At 42.6% G+C, this 22,341-nt stretch overlaps 1 protein-coding gene across 1 annotated transcript in view; it reads left to right on the forward strand.

The window, feature by feature from the left end:
* LOC137525001 (sodium channel protein type 2 subunit alpha-like) overlaps positions 1-22,341 on the forward strand; it is a 310,605-nt gene that overhangs the window by 134,642 nt on the left and 153,622 nt on the right. Inside the window, exons 7-10 of the mRNA XM_068245618.1 lie at positions 1,016-1,279; positions 16,442-16,505; positions 18,499-18,640; positions 19,865-20,071. Coding sequence (XP_068101719.1) covers positions 1,016-1,279; positions 16,442-16,505; positions 18,499-18,640; positions 19,865-20,071 — 677 coding nt within the window. The remainder of the gene's footprint in view (positions 1-1,015; positions 1,280-16,441; positions 16,506-18,498; positions 18,641-19,864; positions 20,072-22,341) is intronic.

A 22,341-nucleotide genomic window follows, 5' to 3' on the forward strand; every position in this document is an offset into this window, starting at 1 on the left:
ATGTGTGTCTGGAGTTGGGCTTGAGAAGTGCCCTGTAATTTAAAGTAGAACTTTACCTAAAAGATAGTAGTAGGAAGGAAAAATAAATCAAGAAATTCCAAAGTGAGAAGTAAAAAAAATCAATAAATCAATAGATCAATAAATGCTTGCCATGTACTTCCTTCAAGTCATTTGATCTACCTTGAGAGGATAGGTGAGCTTATTTACTACTGGCAGACAAGAAAACAAACACCAACTGCAATTGTCTATAAACACACCCACTAAACATGTGATAGGCTAGAAGGTTGTTTATGCACTGAGGGGGATACTGGATGCTTGACAGTTGGAAACAGCCGTTATTTCCACAATGCAATGAGGTTCAAAGACAGGAAACTGCCATTGCCATGGCCCTGACATCACACTGTAGGAGGGGTTTCATCAGAATATCAGCTATACAGAAAACGATCTGTTTGGGAAAATGTAAAGATTTCTCATGGGTAAGGGGGTATCGGCTTACCGATTGTTCAATCCTGGGTTAAAGTTCCTCTTTAAGACTAATCCCAAGCTGGTAAAGAAGTAGAAAAATTTCTATGTTGTCTTTTCAAAGTCGACTTTCTTGTGAATTGACACCAACTTCTCCCATAACTTGGCAGCACTGTACTGTATGTTATAAAATTGCCAGACTATGTACTATCTAGACTGCAGACCTGAATGATAATGCGTATGTTAGATTTCACATAAGGCATGAAATACAATATGACTTGTTTTCTTAGAAAACAAGTGTAATTTTTTTTTCTTTTTTTGTTATTCTTCTGAAAATATCCAGCATCCATCTTCACCCACTTTTCTTCAGATATCTTCTAGTAATACTGTCATCTTCACCCTTTGCTAAATGCCCATCATAGCTCACGATTTCACAAACATTAAACTTTATTTAGGCTGATGCATGGGAACTTTTTTTCTCTTCTTCTTTAGGGCTCATGTTTCACCGCTTGGTTTTGCCGGCCCGAAATAACCATCTTGCCTGTTTTTTTAGGCCTAAAGACCATTGTGGGAGCTCTGATCCAGTCGGTTAAGAAGCTTTCGGATGTGATGATCCTCACAGTGTTTTGTTTGAGTGTGTTTGCACTAATAGGACTGCAGCTATTCATGGGACACCTGCGGAATAAGTGTATACGGTGGCCTCCAATTCATGATTATAACATTACCTCCTACTTTAATGCCAGCATTGGCGAGAATGGCTCCTATGTAAATATAAGTCTAAATCCTTTTGACAGAGACGAATACTTTGCGAATGAAGGTAAGTAGCACTTCACATTACATTTGAATTACTTTGTGTGTTACTGAGACCAGATTGCCTACGGTATATGGTTACTTTTTTTGTTTGTTTTTGGAGAGGTGTATGTGTTGCAGTCCAAACAGAAATAACTGTTAGACACTTTTTTTTTAACATAGAAGGTTAAAATGTATAAAGAGAAAGTAATATAACCACAAAACTAGTTCACCTGAAAGGCAGCCACACACCAAGCTGGTGGAGAAAATAATCCTGTCTCCACTCGGGGCTCCCGATGGAACCTCCAAAAAAGAAGTGTATAGGGGACCCAAACTTTTCCCAATCTGGAACAAATAATATATGATATATGTTAAAGAGAACCTGTAACAAAAAAAAGTTCCCCTGGGAAGTACTCACCTCGGGAGGGGGAAGCCTCAGGGTCCCAATGAGTCTTCCCACTCCCCTGTAGCGGCAGGCAGTCCAGCGCTGGCTCCCCAGAAGTGTCTGGCAATCCTCCCTCGACAAGCCTGACAAGCGCTAATAAGCGCTGATTTATTTACCTTTCAAACAGTTTCGTTTTATGAGCATTGATTACAATATTATTTTACATGAAATATGGATAAAACATTTTGTAACACAAGGCCCGTGCGGAGTTTTAGCAGTGGAGTGCACTCACCTTTGTCCTTTCATCACCCTTGTTGGCCACTTGTGCACCCGTGACCCCATGGCATGTACGTAGGCATGTAACGTACGTGCTGCCAGGTCACAGGGTACAGACGCCCTGGTGGCGATGGAGAGAGGACACATGAAGAAGCGTGCTGGTGCATAGGTGAGTGCACTCTGCTGCCAACACACTGCACATGCCCCAGGGGAGCACATTTTAGATAGGGGGAGACCGGGGGGGGGGGGCTTTTAGTCATCCCAAATTTTACCACCATGCACACCCCCACCCCCCAGGAGGTTCAGATAACGCATTTTGTGGGTAATTTCCCACTTCCTGAGGTCAATAGTAACCACCAAAAATGTGCCTCTAGCCAGACAGTAGTCAAATTTGAATGCCTCCATATTGATAATAGCAGTAGACTGCAATGGAACAGACCATGTTTATAGGTAAACAGAAGACAAATTAACTGTTCATTTACAAAACAGAAAAGAAGCTATCTACTTGCTGCTTGCTGAAAAGAAGCTATACTTCAGCCCCATATAGAGGGTAATGAATGGGCTACACTTTTTTATCAGAAGTTGCTGAATTTCAAATAAATCAGTTTTTATAAATAGACAAAACATATATATGGATATGCTGCTCATGTTAATTATGACTGAAACTCCATTAACTACTTGAGGACCGTATGCGCCCCCCACCCCCCGTGATTTATTTTTACAATGCAGTGCTCTGCAGCTTTAAAAGCTCGCTGCAGAGCATTACAACTGAGCACACACATGATCCCCCCCCCCCCTTTCCCTCCACCAATAGAGCTTTCTGTTGGTGGGCTCTGATCACTGCTACAGGCCTTTTTTATTATAAATGTACTTCTCCTTATTTTTAAATTAAAATGTCTATTTTTTATTTATTTATCCCTCTGCCGACAGCCAATCACAGCGATCAGCTCTCATAGGCATTAGCCTATGCGAGCCGCTCACTCTGTGACCCTCTCTAGGGGACAGCCGAGTATCACGGCTGTCCCCAGTACAGCCTGTTATACAGTGGGATGCGAACGTTTGGGCAACCTTGTTAATTGTCATGATTTTCCTGTATAAATTGTCGATTGTTATGATAAAAAATGTCAGTTAAATATATCATATAGGAGACACGCACAGTGATATTTGAGAAGTGAAATGAAGTTTAACATAAAATTAGGCAGTTTTATTGATTCCAAAACATTTAGAACTAATTATTGGAACTCAAATTGGCTTGGTAAGCTCAGTAACCCCTGACCTACATACAAAGGTGAATCCAATTATGAGAAAGAGTATTTAAGTAGGTCAATTGTAAGTTTCCCTCCAATTTTAATTTTCCCTGAAGAGTAGCAACATGAGAGTCTCAAAACAACTCTCAAATGACCTGAAGACAAAGATTGTTCACCATCATGGTTTAGGGGAAGGATACAGAAAGCTGTTTTAGAGATTTCAGCTGTCTGTTTCCACAGTGAGGAACATATTGGGCTTGATTCACAAAGCAGTGCTATCCTACTTAGCATGTCTAAAGTCTTTAGATGTGCAAACCAGGGTGCGAAGTAGGTTAGCACCGGATTTCTCAATCAGATCGCGCGCTAAGTTTACTCACGTAAACTTTTGCGCGCGCAAAGTCCCATAGGCTTTAATGGGCACTTCGCGCGGAGCGCCCTGCGCTCTGTGCAGTGCGCGCGAAAGACGTGCTAAGGGTGTTTTCACAGGCGTGCTAACAGTTAGCACCGCTTTGTGAATCAAGCCCATTGAGGGAATGGTAGACTACGGGCTCAGTTCAAGTTAAGGTTCAAAGTGGCAGACCAAGAAAAATCTTGGATAAACGGAAGCCCTGAATGGTGAGAACAGTCAAAGTCAACCCACAGACCAGCACCAAAGACCTACAACATCATCTTGCTGCAGATGGAGTCACTGTGCATCGTTCAACCACACTTTTCACAAGGAGATCCTGTATGCGAGAGTGATGCAGAGGAAGCCTTTTCTCCGCCTACAGCACAAACAGAGCCGCTTGAGGTATGCTAAAGCACATTTGGACAAGCCAGCTTCATTTTTCAAATAAGGTGCTGTGGACTGATGTAACTAAAATTGAGTTATTTGGGCATAACAAGGGGTGCTATACATAGAGGAAAAGGAACACTGCATTCTAAGAATAAACACCTGCTACCTACAGTAAATTATGGGGGTGGTTCCATCATGCTGTGGGGCTGTGTGGCCAGTGCAGGGACTGAGAATCTTGTCAAAGTTGAGGGACGCATGGATTAGCAGATTCTGGTAGTCCAATGTCCAGGAATCAGTTACAAAGCTGAAGCTGCACTAGGGCTGGATCTTTCAACAAGACAACGACCCTAAACACTGCTCTATAATCCACTAAGGCATTCATGCAGAGGAACAAGTACAACGTTCTGGAATGGCCATCTCAGTCCCCAGACCTGAATATAATTGAAAATCTGTGGTGTGAGTTAAAGAGAGCAGTCCAAAATACCTTCAACCAGAATCCAGACTCTCTTTGGAACCTACAGGAAGTGTTTGGATGTTGTAATTTCTGCAAAAGGAGCATCTACTAAACACTGATTTCATTTCCTTTTTTGTGGTGCCCAAATTTATGCACTTGCCTAATTTTAAACAAATATTGCACACGTTCTGTAAATCCAATAAAGTTCATTTCACTTCTCAAATATCACTGTGTGTATCTCCTATATGATATATTTAACTGACATTTTGCATCGTAACAACCAATGATTTATACAGGAAAATCATGATGATTAACAAGGTTGCCCAAACTTTTGCATCCCACTGTAGATCGCAGCGCTGTACAATGTAAATCGACACCAATCTAACAGTCTAATAGTCTGATAGAGCTGCTGGAAGACTGCTCTCTGTCACTTAAGCGGGGATGCGCATGCATCGGCGCGCGCAATCCCCTGCAATCTCCGCCCCGAGGGCTTGACGCCAATTGGCATTACATGATCCTGGGGGAGCCACCTTGCAGCTGCCGATCGTTGTTAGGCGGTCATAAGGTGGTTAAAGGGAATATGAAGTGAAAATAAACTTGTGTTATAATGATTTGTATGATATGAGTCTCATATTGTTTCCAGTACAGGAAGACCTGTGCAGAAGAGCTTTTCTGAGCTCTCTGACCAAGCTTGGTCAGCTACAGTGCTGTTTTCTGAAGCACTTATCTCAACCTGTCGCTCACTGTTTGTTGTTTGTTTTAGGTTTAATTGCAAGAACATTCACAGTGTTATTAGCTCTGCTCTGTTTCATAGTTTAACCTATTTTGGTTCCTGGACGTAGTTTCTACGTCCAGGAACTATGCGCGCTACCGCGCCCTACCGCGCGCTCCCGCAGCCGATCGCGCGCGTGCACGCGCACTCCCGGCCGCGGATTTGGTAGCCAGGGAATCAATGTATCGGGCTATGGTGCCCGATCATTGATTCCTCTCCCCCACTGAAAAAGCGACAGCTTCTCTCGGAAGCTGCGCCTTTTCTGGCCGTTCCCTCTCCGATGAGTCACTCTAAGCGTGTGTTACGCTTAGAGTGACGTCATGTAAACAAACTAATGGCCGCCATCTTGTGGCCAAAAAGTAATACTACACCTGTAAGAAAAAAAAATACAAATTAACACACATTTACATTATAAATCTATTGTTTACCTCCCACCCTCCCAAAACTGCCCAAATAAAATGTTTACTATAAAAAAAAAACATTACAATAAAAAAAAAAAACATGTAAATATTTACCTAAGGGTCTAAACTTTTTAAATATCAATGTAAAGATGAAATATTTCTATATTTTTTTTATTTTAAAGTTGTAAATAGTGATAGATGCAAAATGGAAAAAATGCACCTTTATTTCCAAATAAAATATTGTCGCCATACATTGTGATAGGGACATAATTTTAACGGTGTAATAACCGGGACATATGGGCAAAAACAATACATGAGTTTTAATTATGGAGGCATGTATTATTTTAAAACTATAATGGCTAAAAACTGAGAAATAATGAATTTTTCCATTTTTTTCTTATTCTTCCTGTTAAAATGAATTTACAGTAAAGTGGCTCTTAGCAAAATGTACCCCCCAAAGAAAGCCTAATTGGTGGCGGAAAAAAACAAGATATAGATCAGTGCATTGTGATAAGTAGTGATAAAGTTATAGGCTAATGAATGGGAGGTGAACATTTCTCACGTGAAAATGACGGAACCTGAATGGGTTAAAATACAAAGTGTAGTTTGTAAACTGCAAATATTAGAGAATGATGCAATGTTATAAAAAAAAATCTATATAACTGAAAATAAAAATATGAGACTCTTTTCTTTGCTTCTAATGTTCTATGAATTATCCGTACTACACATACAATTCATTATATCATATGTTTTGGGTTTTTTTTCGCTTCAGTCACAGTAGAATGTGAATTTGTATTATTATTTTTGCTGCATCAAGTCTGTATTCAAGGGACTAAATCCATATTAAATGATTACCTTAACTTTTAATATTTACAGGTTTTAAATTTACAAATAAGTACTGTCAGAAGTAATTCATTAACATAATTCATTTGCAAAGAATGGTTGAGTTTGAAAATGTTAAGCTTAAAAGCTAGAAAGAGATTTAAATGATAGATGAAAAAAAGGCTTAATTATGATATTTATAAGAAATGCTAATTCGTAACCACCATAAAATTAGCTTCAAGTAGGTGTAAAATGAAAAATCATTTTCACTATTTAATCAGTTTTGTACAGCATGGTTACAGTTAGTTCCACTGAAAAAAGGCAGCGGTCCACTGAGTTACATTTACGCCTTGTTCACATTGCGTTCGGCTCGCGTGTCCGTTGACGGCGGGCTTTTTTGAGGCGTTTTTTATTCCAATTCCCGGCGTTTGGGTGGGCGATTGGTTTTTGTGGTTAGCGGTTTCCGACACGTTTTTACCGAGTGTTTTGGTAATTCCCTCCCTGACACAAGTCAGGAAGTGAACTCTTTGATCCGGAAAAGAATAATTACAATATATTTATTTTTAAAAATGCAATCGCTCCACAAAGCGTTTTGCCTTTTTTCTATACCTTCCATTGAGGCGAGATCGCCTAAAAAATGTCTCAAGCACCGCTTTACAAAGCGGAACGCAAATGAGCCGCTCATATTTGAACTATCTCATACAGGATCATTGTGTAAGCGCTTTCAGGGCGATTTTGAAAAATCGCCCACGCTTAAAAAATATCAAAACCCCTGCTGTGTGAACAAAACCTTCAAGAGTAACTGTCAGGCTGCAGAAGCTAATTTAAACCTCTATTCTCCTGTGTTAAACAGTTTAGAAGGAAGCCCAAAAGCAATTAGTGAAGATAAAAATCTCAGTTACCTTTGATGTGTGCTTATCAGCAAGTCTGTTATTCTTAAGAAGACGCAAGCCGCATATCATACTGCAAAGCATTCTGGGGCTCTCCCCTCGGCTGCTAATGAGACGTTACAGCAGCTTGTAATCGCGTAGCACTGATAAATCTCGGGCAGACTACACTGCAGGAGTCAGCTATTGTTCCTAGCCACATGGCTCATTAATATTCACTGCACACTGTGTTATTTAGTACAAGCTTATCTGTGATCAGGAAGCAGGCAGGACATGACGACACATTTGACAGAAAAACATGGAGCCTGCCATGAGCTGTCAGGAGCATCTATCTCTGCATATACTATATACAAATTCTGTGAAATCCAAACGTGGACAGTGAAATGCATATGTAATGTAAGTACAGCCAATCTTTAGCTACTGATATATGTGTTTATTTTCTCTGAGACCTTATACCTAACAGCTCCTCTTTAACCAACATAATACCTAAACACATCTCTCTGAGTGAAAGGCAAAAAAAAAACTTTTAAAGAGCATGTGCCCGGTCCTGAACTCAAAATTTTTTATCTGCTTTAAAAGATAAGGGACAGCATAATAACCTTTAAAGAAAAACATTCCTTTGTTACAGCTGATACAAATCCTGCAAGAAATGTGCAGTCAGTCTACTTTCTGCTTTCAATGGAAGCAGACATAGGGTTAATATCCTATGTTTACAAATTAGCTGCTCTACCGAGGCAGCCAGCCGACACAGCTAAGAGATCAAATTACAACTTGTGATTAGACACAGATGAGGGGGAATTAGACAGGCTAAATACATACAGGGTGCATTTCTCTATGTTTTCCTTCTGTCCTGTGCAAAAGTTCAGGTCCACTTTAAAGGGACTGAATTCCTTCCTGAATCCATGTGGCAATCAGATAAAATCTCTGGATTATCATTCTACTTATATATACTGTCATGGCTATAAAGATGTTGTTGAAGTGTCCCTGAACTGACATGAGACAAACACATGTATTCCAGTCCTGTATAGGACTAGTCTGTGTTCATTTTCCCTTTTGTATTACTTTAAGATAGAAAGGGTTCCAAGCAGCACTTTAGCAGTAAATACAAATATGGCTGAAAAAGTGGCACACCTGGAGTAACATGGTGATAAGTACACAGCAGCAGTGTACTTAGAGGTAACCCAGTTTTTTGTGGTAGTCCCCAATTGTGGATATTCTGCAGGTCCTGCCATATTATGCATGGAAAAGAGGGAAGAGAAAGCAGACACCCCCCTTAGCATGCCATCATCAACTAGCGTCTCTTTGAGATCTTGTGCATGCTCATAGAGAATACAGTCATTGGTGGCCCTGGGCTTGATTCAGTAAACCGTGCTAACTGTTAGCACGCTTGTGAAAAGCCCCTCTTCACACCTAAAATCACTTTGTGCGCGCTAACTAGCACTCGCGCGCTAAACTTTGCGCGCACACAGCATGGTGCGCACAAACCGCTGCATCACGGTGCAACGAAAATGGCACACCCAATGCGCCTAAAAGGTCGCATTGGGTGCGACCTTAACGTCGCTTAGTGCGGCATTAAGTTCGCACCCAATGTGACCTTATAGGCGCATCAGGTGCGCCGTTATCATCGCAGCGTGGGACTTTGCGCGCAATCTAAATTTCACTGGTGCATGCTAAGTACTTAGCACCCTAGTTGGCATGCCCAAGGCCTTTAGGCGTGCTAACTAGGTTAGCACCACATATTGAATCAAGCCCCCTGTCTTCATGATCCAAGCTTCTAAGCACCAGGTAAAGCTATATGGGGGATGGGGTCACCACTAGGATACCAGGAAGAGCTATATGGGGGAAGGAGGAGGGACCACTAGAACACGAGAGAAAGCTATATGTGGGTAGTATAGTAGTTCTCTCCTGCTCTCCATACATCTTTCCATGGGGAACTAGTAGTTCCCCTACTTCCACCATATAGCTTTCCCTGGCGGTCTAGTGGTCCCCCTCACCATATCATACCACCATGGGCTTGATTTACTAAGACAAATAGCATGTCTTATCTGAGTTAACACACCTTATCAGAGTTAACATGCCTTATCAAAGTTAACACTCCTTATCAGAGTAGCATAGCAAGCGCTACGAACTTATGCCTGCTAATTGGCAATGACGAGAGCTCCACTCATCCTACCCTGAGCCCCTGCGGGTTCATAGTGCTTGCTATGCTACTCTAATAAGCGTGTTAACTTTGATAAGGCGTGTTAACTCTGATAAAGCGTATTAACCACTTCCCGACCGCCGTATGTACAATTGGCGGCCGGGAAGTGCACCCCGCAAGGACCGCCGTATTGACAATTGGCGGCGGTCCTTGTAGGGGCATGGGCGGAGCGATCGCGTCATCAGTGACGCGATCCTCTGCCTCCGCCTGGCGCCGCTCACCCGCCGCAACATCCCGCCGGCTATACGGAAGCGCCGGCGGGATGTTAACCCCGCGATCGCCGCATACAAAGTGTATAATACACTTTGTAATGTTTACAAAGTGTATTATACAGGCTGTCTCCTGCCCTGGTGGTCCCAGTGTCCGAGGGACCACCAGGGCAGGCTGCAGCCACCCTAGTCTGCACCAAGCACACTGATTCCCCCCCCCCCCCCCTGCCCCAGATCGCCCACAGCACCCATCAGACCCCCCCCTGCCCACCCCCCAGACCCCTGTTTGCACCCAATCACCCCCCTAATCACCCATCAATGACTCCCTGTCACTATCTGTCAACGCTATTTTTTTTTTAGTCCCTAATCGGCCCCCTACTCCCTCCTGATCACCCCCCCACCCCTCAGATTCTCCCCAGACCCCCCCCCCCAGACCACCCCCCCTGTTTACTGTATGCATCTATCCCCCTGATCACCTGTCAATCACCTGTCAATCACCCGTCAATCACCCCCTGTCACTGCCACCCATCAGCCAGCCCCTAACCTGCCCCTTGCGGGCAATCTGATCACCCCCCCACACCAATAGATCGCCCGCAGATCCGACATCAGATCACCTCCCAAATCCATTGTTTACATCTATTCTCTCCTCTAAACACCCACTAATTACCCATCAATCACCCATCAATCACCCCCTATCACCACCTGTCACTTTTACCTATCAGATCAGACCCTAATCTGCCCCTTGCGGGCACCCAATCACCCGCCCACACGCTCAGATTGCCCTCTGACCCCCCCCCCCTTATCAATTCACCAGTGCATTAATTACATCTGTTCTTCCCTGTAATAACCCACTGATCACCTGTCAATCACCTGCCAATCACCTATCACCCATCAATCACCCCCTTTCACCCCCTGTCACTGCCACCCATCAATCAGCCCCTAACCTGCCCCTTGCGGGCAATCTGATCACCCACCCACACCATTAGATCGCCCGCAAACCCGCCGTCAGATTACCTCCCAAATGTAATGTTTACATCTGTTATCTTCTCTAAACACCCACTAATTACCCATCAATCACCCATCAATCACCCCCTATCACCACCTGTCACTGTTACCTATCAGATCAGACCCTAATCTGCCCCTTGCGGGCACCCAATCACCCGCCCACATGCTCAGATTGCCCTCTGACCCCCCCTTATCAATTCACCAGTGCATTAATTACATCTGTTCTTCCCTGTAATAACCCACTGATCACCTGTCAATCACCTGCCAATCACCTATCACCCATCAATCACCCCCTGTCACTGCCACCCAACAATCAGCCCCTAACCTGCCCCTTGCGGGCAATCTGATCACCCACCCACACCAATAGATCGCCCGCAGATCCGACATCAGATCACCACCCAAGCGCAGCGTTTACATCTATTCTCTCCTCTAAACACCCACTAATTACCCATCAATCACCCTCTATCACCACCTATCACCACCTGTCACTGTTACCCATCAGATCAGACCCTAATCTGCCCCTTGCGGGCACCCAATCGCCCGCCTACACGCTCAAATTGCCCTCAGACCCCCCCTTATCAATTCGCCAGTGCAATATTTACATCTGTTCTCCCCTGTAATAACCCACTGATTACCTGTCAATCACCTATCAACCACCCATCAATCACCCCCTGTCACTGCCACCCATCAATCACCCCCTGTCACTGCCACCCATCAATCACCCGCTGTCACTGCCACCCATCAATCAGCCCCTAACCTGCCCCTTGCGGGCAAACTGATCACCCACCCACACCAATAGATCGCCCGCAGATCCGACATCAGATCACCACCCAAGCGCAGTGTTTCCATCTATTCTCTACCCTAAACACCCACTAATTACCCATCAATCACCCCCTGTCACTGCTACCTATCAGATTAGACCCCTATCTGCCCCTAGGGCACTCAATCACCCGCCCACACCCTCAGAATGCCCTCAGACCCCAGCCCTGATCACCTCGCCAGTGCATTGCTTGCATCTATTCCCCCCTCTAATCACACCTTGAGACACCCATCAATCACCTCCTGTCACCCCCTAGCACACCTACCCATCAGATCAGGCCCCAATTTGCCCCGTGTGGGCTCCTGATCACACGGCCAATCCCTCAGATCCCCCTCAGACCCCCTTCCGATCACCTCCCCAGTGCATTGATTGCATCTATTTTCCCCTCTAACCACCCCCTGAGACACCCATCAATCACCTCCTGTCACCCCCCTAGCACTCCTATCCATCAGATCAGGCCCAATACAACCTGTCATCTAAAAGGCCACCCTGCTTATGACCGGTTCCACAAAATTCGCCCCCTCATAGACCACCTGTCATCAAAATTTGCAGATGCTTATACCCCTGAACAGTCATTTTGAGACATTTGGTTTCCAGACTACTCACGGTTTTGGGCCTGTAAAATGCCAGGGCGGTATAGGAACCCCACAAGTGACCCCATTTTAGAAAAAAAGACACCCCAAGGTATTCTGTTAGGTGTATGACGAGTTCATAGAAGATTTTATTTTTTGTCAAAAGTTAGCGGAAATTAATTTTTATTGGGTTTTTTTCACAAAGTGTCATTTTTCACTAACTTGTGACAAAAAATAAAATCTTCTATGAACTCGCCATACACCTAACGGAATACCTTGGGGTGTCTTCTTTCTAAAATGGGGTCACTTGTGGGGTTCCTATACTGCCCTGGCATTTTAGGGGCCCTAAACCGCGAGGAGTAGTCTAGAAAACAAATGCTTCAAAATGACCTGTGAATAGGACGTTGGGCCCCTTAGCGCACCTAGGCTGCAAAAAATTGTCACACATGTGGTACCGCCGTACTCAGGAAAAGTAGTATAATGTGTTTTGGGGTGTATTTTTACACATACCCATGCTGGATGGGAGAAATTTCTATGTAAATGGACAATTGTGTGTAAAAAAAATCAAACAATTGTCATTTACAGAGATATTTCTCCCACTTAGCATGGGTATGTGTAAAAATACACCCCAAAACGCATTATACTACTTCTCCTGAGTACGGCGGTACCACATGTGTGGCACTTTTTTACACCCTAAGTACGCTAAGGGGCCCAAAGTCCAATGAGTACCTTTAGGATTTCACAGGTCATTTTGCGACATTTGGTTTCAAGACTACTCCTCACGGTTTAGGGCCCCTAAAATGCCAGGGCAGTATAGGAACCCCACAAATGACCCCATTCTAGAAAGAAGACACCCAAAGGTATTCCGTACGGAGTATGGTGAGTTCATAGAAGATTTTATTTTTTGTCACAAGTTAGCGGAAAATGACACTTTGTGAAAAAAACTATTAAAATCAATTTCCGCTAACTTGTGACAAAAAAATAAAAACTTCTATGAACTCACCATACTCCTAACGGAATACCTTGGGGTGTCTTCTTTCTAAAATGGGGTCATTAGTGGGGTTCCTATACTGCCCTGGCATTTTAGGGGCCCTAAACCGTGAGGAGTAGTCTTGAAACAAAAATGACCTGTGAAATCCTAAAGGTACTCATTGGACTTTGGGCCCCTTAGTGCAGTTAGGGTGCAAAAAAGTGCAACACATGTGGTATCGCCGTACTCGGGAGAAGTAGTATAATGTGTTTTGGGGTGTATTTTTACACATACCCATGCTGGGTGGGAGAAATACCTCTGTAAATGACAATCTTTTGATTTTTTTACACACAATTGTCCATTTACAGAGGTATTTCTCCCACCCAGCATGGGTATGTGTAAAAATACACCCCAAAACACATTGTACTACTTCTCCCGAGTATGGCGATACCACATGTGTGGCACTTTTTTGCACCCTAACTGCGCTAAAGGGCCCAAAGTCCAATGAGTACCTTTAGAATTTCACAGGTCATTTTGAGAAATTTCGTTTCAAGACTACTCCTCACGGTTTAGGGCCCCTAAAATGCCAGGGCAGTATAGGAACCCCACAAATGACCCCATTTTAGAAAGAAGACACCCCAAGGTATTCCGTTAGGAGTATGGTGAGTTCATAGAAGATTTTATTTTTTGTCAAAAGTTAGCGGAAATTGATTTTAATTGTGTTTTTTCACAAAGTGTCATTTTCAGCTAACTTTTGACAAAAAATAAAATCTTCTATGAACTCACCATACTCCTAACAGAATACCTTGGGGTGTCTTCTTTCTAAAATGGGGTCATTTGTGGGGTTCCTATACTGCCCTGGCATTTTAGGGGCCCTAAACCGTGAGGAGTAGTCTTAAAACGAAATTTCTCAAAATGACCTGTGAAATTCTAAAGGTACTCATTGGACTTTGGGCCCTTTAGCGCAGTTAGGGTGCAAAAAAGTGCCACACATGTGGTATCGCCGTACTCAGGAGAAGTAGTATAATGTGTTTTGTGGTGTATTTTTACACATACCCATGCTGAGTGGGAGAAAGATCTCTGTAAATGGACAATTGTGTGTAAAAAAAATTAACAAATTGTCATTTACAGAGATATTTCTCCCACCCAGCATGGGTATGTGTAAAAATACACCCCAAAACACATTATACTACTTCTCCTGAGTACGGCAATACCACATGTGTGGCACTTTTTTGCAGCCTAACTGCGCTAAGGGGTCCAAAGTCCAATGAGCACCTTTAGGCTTTACAGGGGTGCTTACAATTTAGCACCCCCCAAAATGTCAGGACAGTAAACACACCCCACAAATGACCCCATTTTGGAAAGTAGACACTTCAAGGTATTCAGAGAGGGGCATGGTGAGTCCGTGGCAGATTTCATTTTTTTTTGTCGCAAGTTAGAAGAAATGGAAACTTTTTTTTTTTTTCACAAAGTGTCATTTTCCGCTTACTTGTGACAAAAAATAATATCTTCTATGAACTCACTATGCCTCTCAGTGAATACTTTGGGATGTCTTCTTTCCAAAATGGGGTCATTTGGGGGGTATTTATACTATCCTGGAATTCTAGCCCCTCATGAAACATGACAGAGGGTCAGAAAAGTCAGAGATGCTTGAAAATGGGAAAATTCACTTTTTGCACCATAGTTTGTAAACGCTATAACTTTTACCCAAACCAATAAATATACACTGAATGGGTTTTTTTTAATCAAAAACATGTTTGTCCACATTTTTCGCGCTGCATGTATACAGAAATTTTACTTTATTTGAAAACTGTCAGCACAGAAAGTTAAAAAAATCATTTTTTTGCCAAAATTCATGTCTTTTTTGCTGAATATAATAAAAAGTAAAAATCGCAGGAGCAATCAAATAGCACCAAAAGAAAGCTTTATTAGTGAAAAGAAAAGGAGCCAAAATTCATTTAGGTGGTAGGTTGTATGAGCGAGCAATAAACCGTGAAAGCTGCAGTGGTCTGAATGGAAAAAAAGTGGCCGGTCCTTAAGGGGTAGAAAGCCCTAGGTCCTCAAGTGGTTAACTTGAATAAGGCATGTTATCTCTGATAAGGCATGTTAACTCGGATAAGGCATGCTATTTGTCTTAGTGAATCAAGCCCCATATCTGCATCTGTAGAGGAGCAGCCCAATCCAAGTTATTACATTAAAAAGGATTTTTTTTTTTAAAGGATCACTATAGCGAAATTTATAAAATGTAAGGGACATGTAAACATATACCAATAAAAAGTATGTTTCTACCCGAGTAAAATGAGTTATGAATTACTCTTCTCCTATGTTGCTGTCACTTACAGTAGGTAGTAGAAATGTGACAGAACTGACAGGTTTTGGACTGGTCAATCTGTTAATGGGGGATTCTCAGCATGGCCTTTATTCTTTATAGAGACACTCCCTGTAAAAGATTTAAACAAATATGCAAGCAAGCATCCCTGCTAGGTGTACACTTTTTTTGACAGTAAAGCTGGCCACTAATGGTCCAATTTCTAGCAAAAAATCGTTCGAGCGATCAGAAATTCTGATCGGATTGGTTGTAAATAATCTCCATTGGTGGACACAATCGATTATGAACGAGTGAAAAAAATGTCGCCCGAATGAATTTTCGTCGAACGAAAATTTGGATTTTCTTGGTGGTCGTGATAGATAGGAAGCAAAGATTGGTTAGTTGATGGTGTAGTGAACGATTTTTCGTCCGATCAGAATTTCTGATCGCTCGAACGATTTTTCAGTAGAAATTGGACCGTTAGTGGCCAGCTTTAGGCAGAGCAACTGCCATCCAACTAAGTGCTTCTGAAAATAAATAAAACCCTGAGAATCCCCCATGAGGAGATGGGCTAGTCTGAAACTTGTCGGTTCTGTCAGATTTCTACTACCTACTGTAAGTGACAAAAACATAGCAGAAATATAATTTATAGCTTATTTTACTCTTGGAGAAATGTACTTTTTGTTTGTATATAGACATTTATACACAATGAGCTGTGATCACTAATGCTCAGTGCTCACAGACCATTCTATTTTCCTATATTAGGCCTGGTGTGTGTTTTAAATTTTTTGTATTAACTCTTTTTTTATTTATAATCTTAATTTATTTTAAACAGTTTTCTTTTGTTTTAAAAGAGGTATTGCAGACTTAGCTCATCTGGCATACTAAGTGACTTTTTTGTATAGGCAGCCCTCTTTGCTTCTTTATTCATCAAGCGATCATGATTGCCTGATGCTTTGTTTTATTAAAGAGTGTTAACTCTGTTCATTCTTCTATTTTCTGATATGGAACTTGTTCAGAAAAAAAAAAGGTCATATTTTTGAAGTTAAAGGTTACTAATGAAAATGTGTGTTTTCTCATTAAACAGATAATCAGTATTTCTTACCTGGCCAGAGGGATGCTCTTTTGTGTGGTAACAGCTCAGATGCCGGGTAAGTAAAAAAACATTAAATCAATTGGGGAAAGCTTTCAAAACTGTCTTCACCTTTCTTTTTTTTTTTTTCTTGAAAGGTGTGGGGGGGGTGTGCATTGTGAGATTAATTGGGGGAAGAGGATAATGAGAACACAACCCAAAGGGGCAACCTGGGTAATGTCCCCCGAGTCCCGCCAGGCCTCCCCTCCCCCCAGGTCTACACCCGATTTGTGCTTGCTGGGGCTCCTGCATAGTTTTTTGAAGCGAAGCAACTCATGTCCTGGTCAGCACACTCCTCCATTATTCCTTGCTCCTCATCTTCATCCCTGATGGCTGCATCTTCTCAGTGACCTAGCACATGTCATTATGTACTAACATTATGTAATAACATGTGCTGAGTCACTGAGAATAGCCGCCCCTGCGAGGATGAAGACGGGATTGTATTGGCAAATGGAGCAGCGTGGCAGCAGGGACAGGTGGGTTGCTAAGATCTAGAGAAGTCCTGGAGTCGTGCATGGGAGAGGGTAATGTGTAGGTCGTTGGAGGATCAGTGCGAGCAACCCGATGTGAACGCTATATTTCACTAGCGCTGCCGCTATACCTCACTATCGCGCGGCATATGGGGAGGAGCGGCCGTTGCTAAGGATGACACGTTATGTTGCCACTAGCGCGCGTAGCGTGCCCTCGCTATCAAGTACCGCTAGTTTAAATAGCGAGTGCAGCAAGCTTTAGCTTGCACTGTTACAGCGCAATGGGCTTAGTGAATGAAGCCCAGTATCCTGAAGCTGATTCTGGAGCAGACAGGTATCCAGGGGGTGGAGAGGTCTGGGGTGTGGAGGTAAATCTAGGTGTTGTCGACATACAGATTTTATTTGAAGACCATGGAGAAAATGGCATTACCACAGCATTGAGTGTATTTAGTGTATCCAGATACCTTGTGCTTTTAATGCAAAGTTGAGGCTTGAAATGTGACCTGAAGTGGCTCCCTCTTCTGTTATGGTAGTGGCCCGGATTTTTTTTACAGAAAATTATTTTTTATTAATTAAGCAGGGAGCAGAGTGGCTGAGATCCAGACCTGGACCATCTCTTCTGAGTTCCATCAGAGGCCATTATTCTCATGCTTACCCTTAAAGAGAAACTCCGACCAAGAATTGAACTTTATCCCAATCCGTAGCTGATACCCCCTTTTACATGAGAAATCTATTCCTTTTCGCAAACAAACCATCAGGGGGCGCTGTATGACTGATATTGTGGTGAAACCCCTCCCACAAGAAGCTCTTAGTACCATGGTACTTCTGGCAGTTTCCTGTCTGTCAACCTTGTTGCATTGTGGGAAATAGCTGTTTACAGCTATTTCCAACTGCCAAAACAGCAAGCAGCAGCTACATCACCTGCCAACAGTAAAAATGTTACCATGTAATAAATGTCAGAATGTGAATCAGGGATTGAAAAGATTTTACAATGGGCAAACACTGACTAAATCATTTATACATAATTATTGTAAAAATTAAGCACTTTTTTATTACATTATTTTCACTGGAGTTCCTCTTTAGCCTAAGTATTCTCTTCTTCTGTAAAGTTATTATTACCTTTTAGATCGTTTTGTTGTGAATCAGTCCCGGGTCTCCATGTCTGCCGACTTCTGGCCCATAGCCCTGTCTCCTGCTGAAAAATGCCATCAGGTTTTCTCTACTCGAGATAATGCCATTTTTCAGCGGAGGCGAGGCTAAGTGTTGGAAGTTGGCGGATAAGGATTTCTGGTACTGATCCACAACAAGAAGAGCCAGCAGGTTAATATAACTTTACAGAAAAATAGGATCCGTAGATTGAGTTCTATGCTGGATATCTGTTTTAAGTATTAAGGCAAATGACAAGGATCTCTTGGCAAATGCAACCACATGCAAAATAGCTCAAACCCCCCCCCCCAAAAAAAAACTATCCTGATTGTTAATTATAATTTTCAGAGTTGCAGTTGCAATTATTTAGCTATGTTTGTATTTATGTTTTTTTAGACAGTGCCCAAAAGGATTTGTATGCATAAAAACTGGGAGGAATCCTAACTACGGCTATACAAGCTTCGATACCTTCAGTTGGGCTTTCCTGTCTCTTTTCCGATTGATGACTCAGGATTTCTGGGAGAATCTTTATCAGCTGGTGAGTAGTTATGTTGGAAAGCAATAACTCAAATTGCATGTCCATACATTTTTTTTTTTTTTTTTTTTTTTTTTTTAGGCATTGGAATTTGAATTGGGTGGTGTGAGGCTTATACTGTAGTACTCCTATACTGGGGTTAAATCTATCAAATAAAGCCCATGGTGGGCCAGATTACTTATTTAGAAGAGCACTCTTGGCTCTGCTCAGTGTCGGACTGGGAGGTGGAAAAACTGAGGAAATCCACCTGCTGGCCAAGCAGCAGAAACCCTGTGTTATCACTCCCAGTAGAAACCTGTAGCAGGTCTTCACTGCGAGCAGCAACACATGATTACTGTTGCTTGGCCAGCAAGTGGATTTCCTCAGCTTTCCCAGCTCCCAGTCCAACACTGGCTATGCTCATTGACATTGAAGTCCTCCCTGTTCCCTGTCCCCGGTATTTGTTGTTCTTGCACCACCTGGAATTTCCTCTGAATGGTGCAGAGCTATTGTGAATTGTGCAGGAGCGAGTTTCAAGAAAGTGACCTTGGAGGAGTGCTTTCTTTCTCTGTGCTCACATGGTTAGGAACTTATCTTACCTGCCCAGTTCCAAAACATGTGCCATTGCTAGGAGGAGTTCCCTGGTTTTAAAAAAGATAATACTGTCATATCAGAAACCCAAATAGAAGCCTGATATTATTGATGGACATTTGGGAAGAGGAGGTCTCTTCTTAATGTTAGTTCAAAGAGGGCAAGAAGAAGGGTGTCGAAAAATAATAGGCCGTGAATGTGTCACAAATGAAGATAGAATACTTTCAAATGCCTTCATATTCCTAACTCCTTTACAGCCATCTCACAAACAGCTGTCTGTTAAAATTAACAGCTTTTAGATTTTTGTAGTTTCTTTTTTTATTTACCTAAAGATAATTAATCCATGGGTAAATCTCCTAACAGTACAAATCCTTACATTTCCTGAAAATTGAACCCACTGTGTGAGGACATGGGTCACCTTGGTTTGAACATACACCTATATTAACAGAATAGTAACCGACCATCCAACAGAGGGAGCTCTACACGAATAAAATATTTTCATTTGTGATATTTAATATTTTTCTGATTAATACTGTACTTTTTTTTTTTTTTAGTAGCAAAGCAAATAAACTAATGGAGTAAATTTATACACTCAAAATTGGAAAAGCAATCACTAAATATTCCCTTCTATAAAACAATGGTGTTTTTCTTTCCTAGACCCTACGAGCTGCTGGTAAGACCTACATGATCTTCTTTGTGCTGGTCATCTTCCTCGGCTCTTTCTATCTGATCAATCTGATCCTGGCTGTGGTGGCCATGGCCTATGAAGAGCAGAACCAAGCAACCCTGGAAGAAGCAGAGCAGAAAGAAGCCGAATTCCAGCTAATGATGGAGCAGTTGAGGAAACATCAAGAAGATATTCAGGTAATAGTCCACATTGCACTATGGTCTTGATTTCATGTCCTGGACATGCACAATATCTGGATCTTTTGCCTCTTTGCTGTGGATTGGAGGACCACGCAAGATAACATTTGATTTTGGCTGCAAAAAACAAAGCTGATTTTTCAAAATGCAAATGTGTCCTATATGACTTCTAACATGAATAGGCCTGTACTTAATTCATCATTTCACTACAACTTCCCATTACCTATTAAGTGTATTTGGGTCAGGTTGATGAGAGTTTTAAAGGACATCTGACCCAAGGCAAAGGTACCTAAGAAAAGCACAGAGTTATGTTCATGAAGTATCCTCATACCTTTGTGCCTTATCCGTTTCTCTCCTTATTCACCCCAGTCCCAGTAATCGCTTCTTGAAAAATTTGACTTTTGGCTAAAGTCAAATTTTCAGACAGGAAAGGGCAGGCTTTCCACAATGTTGCCTCATATCACTCTCCCATTCCTGCCTCTTCCCCACCTTAAGGGGGTGTAAAGTGGGTGCACAGTAGAGATGGGCCGAACCTCCGATTTAGGTTCGCGAAAGTTCGGTTCGCGCAAACTTTCGTGAACCGCAATAGACTTCAATGGAGAGGCGAACTTGGAAATTTAGAATAAATTATGCTGGCTAGAAAAATGATGGAAAATATGTTTCAAGCGGTCTAATACCTGGTCAGAGACATGGTTGAGTGGGATACACTTCAAAAGTCTCAATAAAAAACCTAGATTTGATGCAAACCATTGTTTTAAGGTCAGATTGAATGTTGAATTGCAGGCCTAAACTGCTTTACAACATCTTGCATGTGTATACATCTATCAGGAAGTGTAATTCCTTCTCCCTCTCCCTCCTCCCTTCCTCCTCTGGAGGTGGATCTTGTCTTCCAGGGATTTGTAGGATGTCAAAAGCACGCTCACATACATTGGCTTCAATTCATCAAAGGGTGTTCGATAACAAAACCCCAGTCCTTAAAATACCGCATTCGGTATTTTACACTTCACTGTGCTAATTCATCAATATTTTCCCATGTGCGGTAGAGGTTCGTTAAGTTACCGAACTACTAGGCTTCAATTCATCAAAGGCTGTTCGATAACAGCAGAGTGGTGCAGAGCAGCTTGGAATGTCTCTGTGTTGTTACAAGCTGATAACAATAGAAGGCATCCAGACATCCCTTTACATGTAAACGTGTTATAGTTACTGTTACTTGTACTGCCTCTGCAGCTCTGAATCTGTCCATCAGTCTTTCTTATCATTTTATTTATTTGCCACAACGTAGATGAACTTCCTGGAGACATTACAAATGCCATGCTTGGTGATTTCACCACCAGCATCTTTGCATTATCAAACAGGGCCTGAAAGGGTTACACCACCGAAGGGAATCTGGGGATATATTTTGACCCGTTCTCTCTGCTCACTGCTTGGGGGGTCTGAAAGCTTGTGTGGAGAAGCCTGTGTGACCTATCAGCGGCACTTGCAGGAGAACATGGGCTGTTTCTATTGGCTGCCTGCTCCTGCTAATCATGACATTAACATTTTCTAAAGTGCTCTCTTAAGTCAGCTGTTTTTAGCATTACCGAATGCGGTAATGCTTGATGAATTGAAGCCATTGGCCAGGAATCGAACCCAGGTCAACTGCTTGCTGCTTAGTCTTGTCAGATCTGACTTTAAAGTCTGAAACACCTGATCTGCTGCATGCTTGTTCAGTGGCTATGGCTAATAGTATTAGATGCAGAGGATCAGCAGGGCTGCCAGGCAATTGGTATTGCTTAAAAGGAAATAAACATGGCAGCCTCCATATACCTCTCTCTTCAGTTCCCCTTTAAGCCAATGTGTTGTAAGACACAAGTAAGCTTTAGGTTTGCAGGAATGGTTGCATGGCCACCTAGCTTTTCATCCTTCCCAGGCCAGCTAGGCTGGCTTCAGCCTGTAGTGTTGGTGGTATAGTGGTGAGCCTAGCTGCCCTCCAAGCAGTTGACCTGGGTTAGATTCCTGGCCAATGTATGTGAGCGTGCTTTTGACATCCTACAAATCCCTGGAAGACAAGATCCTCCTCCTCTGGAGGAGAGGGAGGAAGGAGAAAGCTGTTGTGGGGTGCTATTTAAGGAATAACAATCAGCCAGGAGCAAGCTAACAAGCCTAAAAGAGCCTAACTAAGCTTTCCCTAGCAGAGTCTGTCAGCAGCTGTCCCTTCACTAATTACTGTAGGCAGACGAGTAAGTAAAACGGCCGGAGAATCTTGCCTTTTATAAGGGGGGGGGGGGGGG

Source organism: Hyperolius riggenbachi, chromosome 7 (genome assembly GCF_040937935.1).
Source record: "Hyperolius riggenbachi isolate aHypRig1 chromosome 7, aHypRig1.pri, whole genome shotgun sequence".
NCBI classification, from domain to species: Eukaryota; Metazoa; Chordata; class Amphibia; order Anura; family Hyperoliidae; genus Hyperolius; species Hyperolius riggenbachi.